This window comes from Cyphomyrmex costatus, unplaced genomic scaffold, assembly GCF_001594065.2.
Source record: "Cyphomyrmex costatus isolate MS0001 unplaced genomic scaffold, Ccosl1.0 scaffold639, whole genome shotgun sequence".
Taxonomy (NCBI): Eukaryota; Metazoa; Arthropoda; class Insecta; order Hymenoptera; family Formicidae; genus Cyphomyrmex; species Cyphomyrmex costatus.
The window spans coordinates 169,987-185,542 of record NW_017280199.1 but is presented as its reverse complement, the minus strand read 5'-3'; the positions used below and the strand labels follow the sequence as shown (position 1 = coordinate 185,542).

General features: G+C 38.9%; 1 protein-coding gene across 1 annotated transcript; it reads right to left on the bottom strand.

Annotated features, from left to right (window-relative positions):
• Positions 1 to 1,287: 1,287 nt before the first annotated feature.
• LOC108779913 (zinc finger protein Xfin) lies at positions 1,288 to 14,880 on the bottom strand. The gene is made up of 11 exons (XM_018547470.1): positions 14,536 to 14,880; positions 9,983 to 10,628; positions 9,335 to 9,568; positions 8,995 to 9,195; positions 8,467 to 8,892; positions 7,898 to 8,371; positions 7,143 to 7,430; positions 6,123 to 6,575; positions 5,686 to 5,822; positions 4,257 to 4,378; positions 1,288 to 3,462 (listed from the first exon to the last, which is right to left on the bottom strand). Exons 2-11 carry the CDS (start codon positions 10,523 to 10,525, stop codon positions 1,409 to 1,411), a joined length of 4,932 nt encoding a protein of 1,643 aa, XP_018402972.1. The 5' UTR covers positions 10,526 to 10,628; positions 14,536 to 14,880; the 3' UTR covers positions 1,288 to 1,408.
• Positions 14,881 to 15,556: the final 676 nt, after the last annotated feature.

Genomic DNA, 15,556 nt, shown 5'->3' with positions numbered 1-15,556 from the left:
TATTAGAGATGAGCATTCGATTTCCTTTGAAAATTTTCGTATTATATGTATAAAAATTCAAATTGTTTCAAATATATATTCAATACTGTTTTAAACTATTTCGAATATACAATATCTAAACTACTTTAAATTATTTCAAATATATGTATATTCAAAAATGGAAATGAAGTTGTTCACAATTAAAAATAAATTAAAAAGTAAATTAGTTAATTAATTTTGATTAATTATTATATCGTATTACAAGCCAATTTAATTATAAATTGATCATTAAATAACAGAAGCAATCCTATTTTCAGGAAAATTTGTACAAATGCATTTCTCAATTAGAAAATATATTTAAATTCACTAATATTTTGCTGATAATGGCTCAAATGTACCTTTTTTGCTACTCTTTTTTTTACAATTGTACTTGATGTCGTTTAATAATTAATAATATTTTGTTACATTTGCGCACTATTTACTGTGCCATATTTAGGTTAAATTAATAAATTATTAATAATAAAATTATTTCGTATCTAGGTGTACTCACCTAAACGATCTTATTTTCAAATTTATTATTGTATATTTGTAAAAATTGAAACATTATTAATCAAGATTGGACGAAAATAGAATTCTTTCTCTTATTTATTTATTTTTTTTTTTAGATAGGATTCTTATTGGTCTAATTTCTGCTTATAATCATCATTGATATTTTTAAAACAAAATGTTTAAGAATTTAAAGACTGAATTTAAAATTTCAAAATATTTTTAAATATTGAAAACTTTCATGTTTTCCAATAATATAAGAACAATTTAGAATTTTTATCAGATTCTACAGATTTGATTTTGAACCCATCATTGGCCAACAAGGTAACCAAAAATGACGTACTATGTATCAACTTCGCTCAGAGAATGCTCACACATGAATAATACAAAATTACTGAACAATTCTTTAATCAATGATGAAATGCCAAAAACATTAAAAAACTAAACTGGATAAAGTACGCGCTGCATGTACATTGTCGAAAAAACAATCTTTATATATATGTATATAAAGATAGTTCTACTCTTTTAATACATCTTATAGATTACAATCCACTTAATGTTACAAATGCTTTGAAGTATTCTTTGATTGTAAACAAATTGGTAAAATTCTTTCTTCTGATTGGTCAATTAAATGTTTCAAAGTATTTGTACAACTAAGTGCAGTATATCTTTAAAGGTAATATAAATCTTATTATTCGTTAAATATAAACAAAATAAAAATCGTCGATTTTTACAATGCATATTAATCTACAATCATTCGCGAGGTTAATTATATCTATCATTAATTTCCGACCAGTTTGTTACATAGAAAAAGGCATATGAACATGTCGCGGACTCAGAAATAATCTGATTATCGAGATTGCTAGATGGTTTCATATTTTATTTACGTCGCAAGACGATGCTTGGTTTCGCCTGTATTTGGATCTATAATAACCTTCTCCTTGGCAACTTTTACTTTCGAAGAAGAGGTACCTAAAGAATAAGTGTTGATCGTTTCGGTGAGCGGTAGGAATCTACCGTCGGCACATTCCTTGAACAGTAATTCCTTCAATCGTTGACCCTTATCATTTTTGTTGTTCGCAGATATTTTCTCCATTGTCAGTGTCAGCAATTCAACAATAAGATAGGATTCAGGCTTGTATAATCTCGTGAAGTGCAGTTTGATATGCTCACCAATGTTTTCGTCTTTTCGCGGAATGTAATCGCAATGCGGGCACGGCGGCGTCATGCGTTCAATACCATGGCGACGCTTGTGTGAATCCATGACATCCTTATCGGTAGTGGAGAACGGACAGCTCTGGCAGCGAATTGTTTCCACATCGGCGTCGCTCGCTGGCGAAATGATACCCTTCTTTTGCATTAACAATAAACTCTGCCTATCTTGATTAGAGGGTTGTAGCGCATTGTTATTGAATGCGTTGTTAGCGGAAGATAACACCGTCGTGTTAACAGCAGACGATTTTGATGACTTACGTGACGATGCCGATACACTGTTAATAATGCTATCGCTATCCACTGAAATCCGATCATCCTCGAATTGTCTCCGAGATGCCTGCGCTTCTGCGTTTGCCTGGTGTTTTTTCAGATGCTGTACGTAATTCGCATAATATTTGACAGAGTAGTCGCACGTGGTGCAACGATAGCGTTGTTTTGCACCGTGTAAAGTTAGATGAACTCTGTACTGTTCACGCTTTTCAAAAGCGGACGGACATTTGTGACACTTGTAACGTTTTTCTTTCAGACGACCATTCCGTAGATAACCTGGATAAACAAAATTAGGATTGCCACGCATAAAGACACCAAATTGTGGATCCGGTGGTGTTTGCAGCGGAGATTCGGGGGGAGATGAAGCAGAATCTGCGGTAGATGTTAACTTCGCAGGTGGTTCGTTAATTTCGCTGCGTCGTCGATGTACCACTTGATGTTTTAATAGATTTTGTTCTGTTTTCGATGAATAATCACAGTCATCACATTTGAATCGATTGTTTGAACCATGAAGTGTCATATGGTATTCCAAAGCATCCAGTTTGAAGTAACGAGCCGGACACTTAGCACATGTAAATACTTGACCAGTTCTTTGAACGGTCTCCGTCGTGCCGTTGACACTGTTATAACTGTTTGCATTTTCATTGATTTCAACAACAATCCACGCGACGTTCAATGCATTGTCATTGTTTTCCCGATTATCCACTTCAACGCATGCTGTCGTAGGCGGTGGATAACGCTGCGAGTGACCGTACAAGGACAATAGATATTTGGTGCGCTCTTGATATTCTGTCGAGTGTGCTTTTTGATGAGCTAATAGATGCGCCGGCTGTCGCGCTGCATATGAACACCATTGGCATGAATATGCTAATAATGTGGAGTGATAACGCAGATGGATACGTAACTCCTTCTCACATAGAAACCGTGCTGGACACTTGCCACAACAGTGTACCAAACGGGAATCCTGCAGATCAGGCTCGGTACCTAGCGGGGGACTGTGCGCCAGACCAAGCAAAGCGACCAGATCATTTACCTGTTGAGAGTCGGGTCGCGTTTCGTCAAAAAGACAGTGAACAGTACCGAGAGATCCTGCATGCATTTCTGTATGGGCGATCATGACTTCCCGACGTGTGCAACTAAAGCTACAATCCGTGCAGGCAATCAAGGGACCCTGAGTTGGTACGTCTACATGCATTGTCTCATGGTCGCGCACTTCCGCACGTCGTGATGAGATATACGGACAATGGCGGCATTTGAGCATTTTCGTCAACGTGCCATCTGGTCGCGATACCCAAACTAGCGGAGCATCCGGAAGAGCACGAGTATCCAGAAGAAGCGACGGCAGTGGAGATTGTTGAGATTCTGTGATTTTTGGAGACGTCGTTACGTTGTTATGTGACGTTATCTGAATCATTCGTTCGATAGACGATTCGTCTTTTGTTCGAGAAATACCTGTAACAAGTGCTTAAATTACAGCGCATGTATAGTGTATGATTAATGCTTCCACACACACAGAACGTGGCAAGGCTTACCGTGTGATAGAAATTGGCGCAAAAATCAATCGATCTATCGCTTTTCTATGAAAGCGAAAGAATGATTGGCTATCATGTAAATTTCTGTTGCGCAAGCGTTGTCGCGTCTTGTGTGCCGGAACAATTAAAAAACAGCTGTGCTCGTTATACTTATAAATTCCGAAACATAACAGGAATAATATCTGCTCTACAACAGAGTCGCAAGTTGTAAGCCGTAAGAAATTGGCCAATCACAGTTGAATTTGAAAAAAATAATTAATAAAAATAAACTGATCGGTTAATTTCTTATGGACCTTCTACAATAAATCATAGATCATAAATTATAAGTCATAAACTAGAAATGGACCAATCACAGTCGTCATTTTTAGTTTCTTACTTCTGATTTATGACCTATAACTTATTGTAGAAGGCCTATTACCCCGGATCTACAATAGAGTTTTAAGCCTTAAGCCATAAGAAATGGACGAATCATAATCCATTATTCTCCTCGAATTCGACTGTAATTAGTTAATTGCTTAAGGCTTAAAACACCTATTGTAGGTCCGGGGTTACGGTTTATCACTTGCTTCCCTACTGTGGAACAAGCTTAAAAATACTGTCTCATGACAGTAAAAATTTCAGGAAATAAAATCTCGGAAAAATAATACAACCAACCAATCAGATTAGTGCGTTATTACAAAAACGTTAAACTTAAATGTAATTTATAAAACTTACTGCCTTCAGAAATTGATATTTGTTGCTGTTTGTTCTTGGGATTGGACAATGAGAAATCCATATTTTGTTGATGCATAGCTGCCAACTCTTCTCCGTGAAGTCTAGCGTGCTCCAACAGTTCTCTGTGACACAATAAATAGTGCAACTGCATTATATGTTGTATTATACTATTAAGTATATATCACACATATATATATATAACATGTTATATATATATATATATGATATACGAATATGCGTTAATCAGAATGCGTTAATATTAATGTAATTACTATTACTTTGACTGCCACATTTTTTAATCAGTCTCATGGCACCCCATTATTATTGTGTCTAATTCTTATAAAATGAATATAAATGAATAGATGACTTAGAATTTAACATATTTAAAATATTTATGGATATTTATCCCAAATGTGTAAAAGATACGTGATATGAAAATAATAAATATTAAATATTTCTGCGCTGTGTAAATGTAAAAAAACATTTATCGTCATTATAAATTCATATAGGTCGTATAGGTAATGCTTTAAAATATAATTTTAAGTAAATTGTTGACATTAAAATAGATTTTCAAATAAAATGTTTTTCTTTTTTTATCACATTAATAATTCTCTTGAGAATTCACAATATATATACTAACATTAACCCTCAGTTACTGTATGGAAGTATGGCCTCCTCAAAGCATTTAAAAATCAAGCAACATTTATAGAAACCGGGAAATTAAGGGATTGAATGTAGAAGAGGAGTGTATATTTCTCCTATCTAGCGTTATCAGTTTGTGTAAAGAAACTGTAATGTTTTTTTAATAAAAAATTGTGCAATTTTACTTGTCAAAATAAAATATATATACACATATATTTGCACGAGAATATTTTGACACATTTTTTTAGTATTAAGATATATACCTTCATCTGTTCATTTCTTTATTTCTTTTGTTTTTACCTCTATAATAAATATATATTAATGTTTTTGAAAAAGTTTTCGTGATTTTTTGTAAATTGTAAAAAATATTTAATAACAAATAATGTTTATTTCATAATTTTCGGCAACTTTGCTTATATTTACTTTTTTAGACTTTTTAAAATTAAAGATCTTAAGTTACTTTAATCAATGCATTTTACCGAAAATTATATAAACATTTGAACATTAATAGAGTATAATATACTTTTGTATGGATAGAGTCCTTAAAGGAAAAAAGTAAGAAATATACGGTAACTGAAGGTTAATACAAAACGTTTTCTACATAAACGATAATAAACAAAAAAGTGCGTGTTCAAATTGATATACATGAAAATCCACATAAATATGTATTATTATACATACACATTGCGATAAAAGTTAAATAAAAAAAAAATCAATAATGGGATTAAATCATAATTGGAAAAACGGAGCATTCATGTTAACAAAGCGAGTTACCAGCGACACATACGCCTTTGTACTAACGTAGTATGGACAAAGATAGCATTTAAATATAGCCTCTAAGTTCGGTTGATGGTGCATCTTGTGAATGGACAGAGTGGCAGCATCTGATGCTGAAAACGGACATTCCTCACAACTAAATGGATTCTGCGAAAGACGAAGTAGCGCATTAAATTAAAATGCATTAGTTACTTGAATATAAAGTTTAAAAAACAAGAGGTAGATTTCACATTATTTTATGTAACCTTCTTATGATCATATATTTGGTGTCGTGGAACTGTCACCATATTTTTAATACAAATTGCTTACCCTGTGTTTCATAACTAGTTTTACTAAGATATTTCTATTTCTTGTATTTACAATTTCTCATATTTAACCTCTCTTGTTTATTTAAAAGCACAGCAACATTGTTGACTATAAAGTTATATTTAACAGTGTAAAACTTACCTTTCCTTCGATAGATTCTTGATTAGCAGATTCGTAATGAGATTTAACATGCAGCAATATATTATCTTTGTTGGTATCTCGATAATTACAACGTTTGCACCTCCACTGATTCTGAGTACGTTTATTCTCATCTACCGCTGTAGATATAGAGACGGAACCACCACCACTAGAAGTCTGTACATGCATCGTGATAGGACTGTTTTTCAACAAAGATTGCCCGCGACTTCTAACCGCTGCTTTGAGTGGTGGTGGAGGTCGCATATCTACATTATGACTGTTCTGATTTGTCTCGTTTGTTGATAAAATTGTAATGGGAGATTGTGATGCTGAACTAGTCATTGGAACATATTCTTTATTGCCCACAATCAATAATTTTGTTGACAATTCTTCAGAGTTTGTTTCTTCTATACTACGCTGCTCCATACGATCCTCATCCCACGATTGCTGTTCTACCTGGAGCAGAGATATTGCGATATATAAACGGGATTTCATAGTAAAACATATTAGATTAAATTTCGGATGTCATGAAATATACTTGTCAAATAATATCACCAAAATTTTTTATCATGTTCATAATAAATCGGCGAATGTTTCGTTCAATTTTTACAAAAATCTCGAAAACATTGATCAAACTTTCATAAAGAAAGACAGGATCAATATCTTCCGTCTATTTAATTACTAAGAATATGCTTATAACAAGTGTTAAGTCATAATCAGATTAGAGATCAAGATTGAGATTGAATTAGAATTTAACAAACCAAAACAAAGTTTATTAAATTTGAGATTAATTTTCTTTCTTTCGATTGATTAAATTTAAATTCAATTTTAATCTTAATCTCTAGTCTAATTATGGCTTTACAATGCAATAGTGATCAAGCGTCCGAGCGCCGTATTGTGGTGCCGAGATTTTTTCATCGTACATCCTTTTCGCAAGGTAATTGATGTTGATCATTGAAATATTGCATCGATGTGAGATATAAAAACAATTATTCTACATAAAACTGAGATTCATTATTTCACCTGTGCGAGATATTTGTTATATTTGGAATAATTCCGTCGACCTGTCTCATCCGTCATGAGCACTCTGGCTCTCTTATGCACTGCGTCTTTAGCTGCTTTAAGCTTAATATGTTTTGTGATGTCCCATCGCCAGTTAGAACGATACGCGCACATTGAACACTCGAATGGCTTCCGGTTTAAATGACCGACTATATGTACGTGAAAGCGACTTGCGGTGGAAGCCCAAAATGGACAATGGGGACATTTGAATACCCGCCGCCCGCTCGGATGTGTCGGACCACCTTCAAACTGACAAAAATTTTTTTTATCTTAAGAGTAAAACCCTCCAGTAAAGAATTAGAAATGAACTAGTAACCAACCAGAAAAAGAGATGCTCGACATTCACTATGCAATATGTAAAGCACATTCTTAATAATAAATAAAAAATAAAACGAGGCTCACTCTAGTTTCTAATCAACTCTCACCATTTTGCGATACCTAAAGTTTCTTTATGCATATACTCCTACAAAACGTCTTGTACTAACACTAAACCAATACCACCAACAGCAATACTTATAAATCTTAAAATATTTTACAGAAACGCAAAATAAACCACATAGCCAAAATAGAGAAATCTTCACATAGCATTCTCATAATGTCTTCGACGACAAACTTTTCAAATTTCAGTTACTTTATACAGACTTTTGATGATCTCTTCGCGATTGTGCAGTAGTTTTCTTATCATATATTTAAATAATTATTATCAAGCATCGTACCGGAGGTCCAGAAGAATTTAATCCTTTGAGATTGGCGTCCCAATCCATTTGCGACGGAAAAGAGAATTCCTCACGGTACGAGGTCATGCGGATGTCCGAGCGATTCGTTACTTTCTCTAAACTACTATCGATGGACAGAGTTGTGTCGTCACGCGAATGACAGCATTGCATATGCGTTTGGAGATCGGTTGTACTCTTGCACCGTCTTCTACACTTAGGGCAACGTGTGCTCACGGACACGCTGAGCGCAGTGTGGTGCGTCTGTTTGTGGCAAGTTAGCTCTTCCATGCTACTAGCTTTATACGTACACCAGCATTTCAAGTCGTTCTCATTACTTACAGCTACCTCCGGTACACCATTATTAATCGAAGTCGCTGTCGTTGTTAATTTTTCCTTTAATTTATCGAAGAAGGAGGCATTCTTTCTCTCAAATACACCAGTCGCAGTATTGAAATTCCTCTTCGAATTCGCGGCCTGAAAACAGATGACAGCCAGCACCGATAAGACGGAGTGTTTTGCGCGTTTATATTGTATTTTTAAGGGCAAAAAAATTAATGATTTCAACCAACCCCCTTGCTTCCATACATCTTCGCGAGTTCCGTCTCTTTTGCAATTTGCACCAGTTCAGGTCTCACTCGAACGCGTGGAACTTTCAGCAGGGTTGTAGGTGGCCCACTATTGTTGAGAGTGTTATTCGACTTGGTGCTCGCAAGGCTCAGTGGAATTAACATTGGCAGTGGCTTTCTTGGCTTTGATGAGGCAACCGGCGCATGACATTCTGCTAAATGACGTTGCATCTCGGAATTCCAAGCTGTTATAAATTGGCAACCTTTCTCTTCGCATTTTAACGCGATGCACTCTGCGCTGGCCATGGCGCTTTTCTTATCGTCTATTGAAATTAATGAATGATCTGATACGAACGAGTCAGAAGAAGCGGCTGACGCGGTTGTACTTCCACTTTTACTTAACGCTTCTCGAAAGTCACTGGCTCCAACCTAGCGGACATTAAATACGTTATATGACGTGATTAATCAACGTGTTCTAACGTATATACGATAGTTTATGATTATATTACAACGAGTACTTGTTTATAATACCTGATTATAACGTTTTGGACTATTTCGTGGCTTACGTTCGAAAGCGTTATTATTTTTGCGGTTGATCTGACCCACAGGTGGGTCATGATGATACGACTCATGCACCGTTAAGCTCTGACGGATATCAGCAGTAAAATTACATGCACGACATTTGAAAGCACCTCCACCTCCATGATTCCGCATGTGTCTTTCTAGATTCCACTGAAAAACAGCGTTAAAGACACACATATAATCTATATAATTTCAAAAGTGTAATCTCGCAAGCTTCTTCACAAAACCCTGGAAAGTTTCTGACATGCTTAACGTATCGCTGGGAAACCAAGTAGTATGAGGAACAAACCTTATACGCTGAACTAAAATCACAAGCATCGCACTTGATCATCGGCATAGAATGATATTTAACATGCTTAGTATAACGCGCTCTGATGTGCGTCACGTAATCGCATTTTGCGCATCGAAAGAATTTTCTTTTCAAATGATGCACTCTTTGGTGATTTTCAAGATCTTTCACGTTCAATGCAACATACGAACACGCAGGGCAACGATTTTCAACTGGACTGTGCTCATTTTTGCCCTAAAAATTACAATAAAACATATTCCTGCGACCTATGAGTATGTATCTTGAATATCATTGTTTTATTTAGCACACGTCGCTCACTACGAAATTACGGTAATTGCGCAAAATAACGCACATTGCATCCCTAATGGCACGTATATATAGTTATCCTTCCGTTTTTAAAACGGAATTTTATTTCGATTTTGTTTAACTTTCCGTTTTAAAAACGGGGCCATTTAAAGGTACCCAATAGTTCAAGGAAGGGAAAGAGAAGAATAAAAAGAGAGAAAAGAAGGAGAGGAAAAAAAAAATAAAAAGAATACAAAAATATAAAATAAATCCCAAAAAAAAAAAAAAAACAAGAGAACATGAAACACTTCATTTCAAAACATCAAGGCAAGGTGTGTGTGTGTGTGAACGTTTGGTGCTCACCTTGTACTTGTGGTCCTTTCGTAGGTGCTCGAAGTAGGCCTTGATACTGGACAGCGATTTGGGCGGCTTGCAGGTCTTGCACTCGTAAGACGCCCGCTCATTCGTATCGATGTTGATCGTCTTCTTGGACATCGCTTTGACATCGACGTCGTCGTCCAGCGTCGCTTCCTCGTCTCTCTCGTCGATGGCGGTCAACGTCACCTCGTCCTTATCCTCGTTCATCACGTTCGTATTGCTTATCGCATCGCTGGACGTGGCCACCGTGTCTTCGTCGCCCTTCTTCGCGTCGTGTCCCTTCGCATCGTGCTCCTCCACCTCGTGACTCGCTGCTCCGACGGTCCCTTTAAGGTTACCTTCCGGTCTCGGCGTCGCGGCGGCGTCGACCGCAACGACGACGGCGGCCTCCGCCGTTCTCGCTCGCCTCTGGTGCTGCTGCCGCGGTCGCAATGCGCGCAACCGGGGCAGCTTACCCGACATCTTGGACGAGAGCCGCGTGCTTCCGCGCAAACTTCTTCGCTCGCCCTTGCCCGCCGCAGGAAACATGGCGCGAGCGCGCGCTCTCGTTTCTTTCGCCGCGCAGGAATGATTATTCACCACGTTTCCTCTCTACCGTCCGGCGTCCATCGTCGTCGAACTTTGGTCTCGCCTGGCAATAACGATTACGATTACACTTACGATTACACTTGCTATACGCAGCTGCCGCTGCTATACTCTCGCTGGCTGCTGTTACATTCACGCGTGTTGTACGACACACTATACGGGGGCGACGACGCTTTTCGTTATACGAACGCCTCCGTCCGACCGTTCTCGATTCTTTCGAGTGAAGAGCGATTAAAAACTTTTTATCGGCGCGATATCGCGGTTCGCCAGTGGCGCGCCGACTATGGTCAGCTTTATCCCGTTGTACGGTTATCGAGTCGTAACAATGCGATGTTTACTTGCCGTCGCGTCGTCCTCTTTAGCCATCGTGAAAAACGCGTGGCCCGAATCACGAATAAATTCCGGTTCAACGTTACGGAAATATCATACCGGATATACATAGGTATGCGCGTGCATGATCACGTCCGTTTTTTTCCTCACAATGGAAGCATCGGAAGCGACGCAACACGCGGCAGCAACAGCAGTGGCAGTGGCAGTGTAGCAGCGACGGTGGTGGTGGTGGTGGTGGTGGTGATACGATAGTGGTGGTGGTAGTTGCCCGCCATATTTTCTTTTTCCTTTTTCCCGTGTCGATCGTATAATAAAATTTTGGAAGATCCGGCGAGAAAATAAATTCCCACGCGATATTATCCCCGAGGCCACGAGACGTATTCGATCTCTCCTCTTTTTTTTTTATATTTTTTTTATTTTCCCTCCTCCTGCTGCTCTTCTCTCCTCCTTCTCTATTACCTCCTTCTTTGCCGCGCGCTGCAGAATCGCTCTAATCGCGCGGTGCCGCACCGCGAGGTTGGGATCTATCGGACGTACGCGCGTGCAGAGCAGGAGCGTATTGGCGATCGTTAATAGGTGTACTCGGCGAGACGAGGAGGACGCGCGTCGTCCGAATTGTCGCCCCTATGTTCTGTATTCACGTTACGTACAGTTGCGATGCTTTCGTAAAACGACACAGTTCGCGCAGCTTCTTTTTTTTTTTTTTTTTTACTACATGTATAAAATATCTGCGCTATACCGTTGCGAGTTGCGCATAACGATTGCGTAACGAATTACGGAATACAGGGGCAGGTCATGCGCGGCCATTGCGAAATTCACGTCGCGAAATCGCGCGTTGATATATCGGTGTATATAACTTTTGTTCTTTTTTTCCGTTCGTGCCCTCGAGCGCGATTTCTATACGTTTCCCAGATCGCGTCGTTTTTCGAGACAGCGCGAAAAAGCGAAGCCGTTTCCAAAAAAGAAAAAAATCGGTCGACTCTATAGGGAGTCAATCGCAACTCCTTTACTTTTTCCGTAACGTCGAGATATAAAGTTTAAAAAAATATATTATGTCCATGTACGTTATACTTATTATATACACACGTATGTACACATATAGGGGTACAACAATTTTCACTTTTCACATATATCTCCACCCCAGGGGAAGTTTCATAATCGATCTCCCGTTTTCCGTAGCTGAACAAATATGTGCACTTTCAGAACTCGAAGTGAGACAGTTATACATTTGGCTGCGTTCATGCGGCAGAGAATGGGAGTTCTAGGCTGATATCCAGTCTTATTATATATTTCGAGTAATAACCTTAAGACGCTAATACGGCCCTCTGATTGGTTCGTGATATCTTAAAACTGTACTTTAAGGCGATATCTTAAATATAAGATTGTGGATGGATAGTAGGAATAAAAAAATGGATCTGTATACACATAGAAAAATGTTCACGTTTCTGCGCCAGGGAAAAAGTTGTACGATTGATTCCTTTTCCTTTGTTCTCGCACCTTCCTGAGTTCTAGGATGCAAGAACAAAGGGGCAAAAGAGGGAGGGAGAAGCAGCCGCGCGGCCCTAACGTCGATACGGAGTCTCGTGTCGGCTCCTCTCTTCCGCTCCAAATGTCGCCGCGCACGGAACGTCGACGTAATTATGGCCGCGTTTTTCCCGCAGCAGCGACGATCGGCGTTCGATGGCTATACGTCCCGATCGACGTGTCACCCGCGCGAGTCCGACGTTCTTAAGACTTAAAGACTCTTCCCACCGCTCTCCGTCGGCGCTTAAAAGGAAGTACCACGTTTGCGGGGTAGAAGGGGGGAGTCGCGCGGAAAAGCGCAGAGGCGGGTATACGGCCGAGTCGACGATGGCCACGACCGTGACGATACACCGCGACAATCGGTCGGGAAGACCGAATCAGTATTAGCTTATGCTTATACGATCACGCGTAGATCGAGTTTAGTCAAGTGGCTCCCCACGGCCGGCCGCGGGGAACAGTATCAGCGTGCCGCGTACGCGGCGCCATGATTAACCCCGGCGCTGTCGGCCAACTCTCGCTGCGATACTCTAAAGTCTAGTAATATATGTATAGTTGGAGTAGATGCCTTTATCCGCGATCCAGCCGTCTGAGTGAATTGAATTCAAATGATAACAAAATGGACCGAGATGCTACATTCTTTTAACTCCCAGCTCCTTCGAGGAGCTCCAGAACCTTTTCTGACGTGCACTGAGAAAAAATTGTTTATGTCACTAAATTAATTTATACAGGTTGTCTTTATCATATTTTTTCCTTGCAGTTAGAGAATGCATGTATATTTAATTCAAATATATACATTCTTCATTGAAGGAAATAAAAAAGGAACTAAATTCATTTAGTTAAATAAATAATTTTTTCTCATGAAGATTCTGTATGTTAACTATAAAGATTTTCGAAGTTGCTGAATTTGATTCTGGTTTTAGAATTATAAAATTTAAATTTCATAAAAATAATTTGATTTTCGTGAAAACTGTCGGTGTCAGGAGGTTTTTGGCATCTCTAAGTTGAATTTATACTAAACCTGAAAATATATCGAATTTTAAAAGGATAGCAATCTGCAAGAGAGAATATAATGTTACAAAGTTCACATAATTATTTGAAAGTCAGTATAACTTCTAGCCAATTTTTGGCACATGCCACATGTATACATACTGTAGAATTTTCATTACATCGTATAGCATATAATGATAAAATAATGTGAATAAAATATATGACATAAACACATGATGATAAAATACTAATATAACAATACAATATTATTAATCTTGATCTTGTGTGATTCAATATTATTAAAATTCACTTTCTACTTTGTATCATTATCTACTTATTTTATCATTAAAATTTTGCATGAAGTTTTACATTATGTGTAAGCATTTATTTTTATAAATGTTTCAGAAAATTTCACTAGCATCGGTCACGGCAATTATTTCAGATGCTTTCTAAGTATCTCTAATCATTAGTTTATCTATTTTTATTTCTAAAAATAAAAAAATAAATAGTGAAATAAATTTTAAACCAGGATTAAAATTAATCTTACATTTATGTAGAACTGAACCTATATGTCGTGTTCTCTGCCATTAAACGTGTTCTATAACAGGGTCGTATAAATCGTAAGCCGTAAAAAAATTAACCAATCATAGTCGCTTATTTTTTTCATATTCAACTGTGATTGGCCAACTTTTGCGACTTACGACTCGCGACTTATCGTAGAACAGGCTTTAACCGAACTCCGACAGATGCGCGCGCGCGCGCAAGTACACGATCGACTCGGAGGAATCATCGTCAGTGATTGGCACGTCAATTCACTCGACCTATGATTCCACCGTCGATCACCTCCATTCCACGATTTGTATTTTTCACCTTCTTTCCTATAGACACGAGAAAACGTAAATCAAGAGGAACAACCGAAAACAGAAAGGAATCAATCGGAGGCGGCCATATTGAAAGGCCAAGATTCCTCGAAGCCGAAGATCCTTGCCCTTTTCCTTATCTATTTTACTCGCCCAAGTATATTTATATTTCCGACACTCTACGGAAGACGGTTCGCGGATATATTAATAGCGCGTAATAGTATCGTCTCGAGACGATTAATTGGAACAAACCTTCGTACCACCTGATCCGAGGCGGTAAAGTCTCTCTCTCTCTCTCTCTTGTAGAGTATAGGTCGTCTCGATATATTATTCTCGATACACGACCACTTTATCGGCAACGAGACGACAATTAGCGTCGTGTGTCATCAGCAACGGTGCGGACGGTCGAGTAATCGAGCAGCCAAGCAAAAGAACCCCCTCGAAGATCCACTAATCGTCGCAGACCATAATTCGTTCCTCCATTCATCAGTTTGTCTCTGATATACACGTTGCGTGGATTCCGCCTCGGAAGTACATCGACGACGATACGAAAAAGATCGTCGTCGCGACGCCGTATAAGTTTCTCTCTTTCTTAATCTTCTTTTTCGCCTCCCCGCCCCCCCCCCTCTCCTCTCAATTATCTCTATCCCTCTCTATCTCTTTTCTTTACCTCTCCCTCACTCCGCTCCAACTAGTTTAATTCTTGCCGAGCTCTTTTTCCGTTCTCTCCGGTAAAGTCCGGCTTCGATCACGGATATATATCGCTCTTTCGTCACCGGAGTATAAGCACTGGTCGTCGGAGCGGATGGCGGATCGTAGAAAGACTACGAGAAGGCGAACAGGCGCAGCCCCTTCCCTCCCCCCACCTCCGCCGCGCCCTTGTGGTCGGCCGATCAGCAGAGGCGACGGCGATGGCGATGGCACGGTGACGCAGCCCGGGCGCCCTCTGCAATTCTGTGCAATTCCGATTCCGTCCCGACGCCGGAAGAAGTGCGTCATTCCTCTCGACGATTCCTTCTTTTCGGCGACTCGTCTCAGGGAGTGCTATTGTTCATATTTGTGTGCAGGGCAGAGAGAGGCCCTCGGTTTCCTATAACTAATCAACAGGCTTGAAAAATTTGTCGTGTATACGATAAAAGCGCACAAATGAAACAGCGGTCTCAGGCTGCATTTCCTTTTGAAAGACACAGTCGATATACCCGCAGAGTTGTTGTGTCGAGTGGACCACTTTTCGCAATTTCGACTCAAGAAGCAAATTTCCGATGAAAATAAT

Bases quoted from the DNA above. Each gene is read 5' to 3' on its own strand.
- LOC108779913 (XM_018547470.1), bottom strand. From the start codon at position 10,525: ATGTTTCCTGCGGCGGGCAAGGGCGAGCGAAGAAGTTTGCGCGGAAGC. The intron at 7,431-7,897 runs GTACGATGCTTG...AATTTTTGTCAG, and splicing joins TAAATTCTTCTGGACCTCCG to TTTGAAGGTGGTCCGACACA. The intron at 6,576-7,142 runs GTGAAATAATGA...TCTCTGCTCCAG, and splicing joins ATAACAAATATCTCGCACAG to GTAGAACAGCAATCGTGGGA.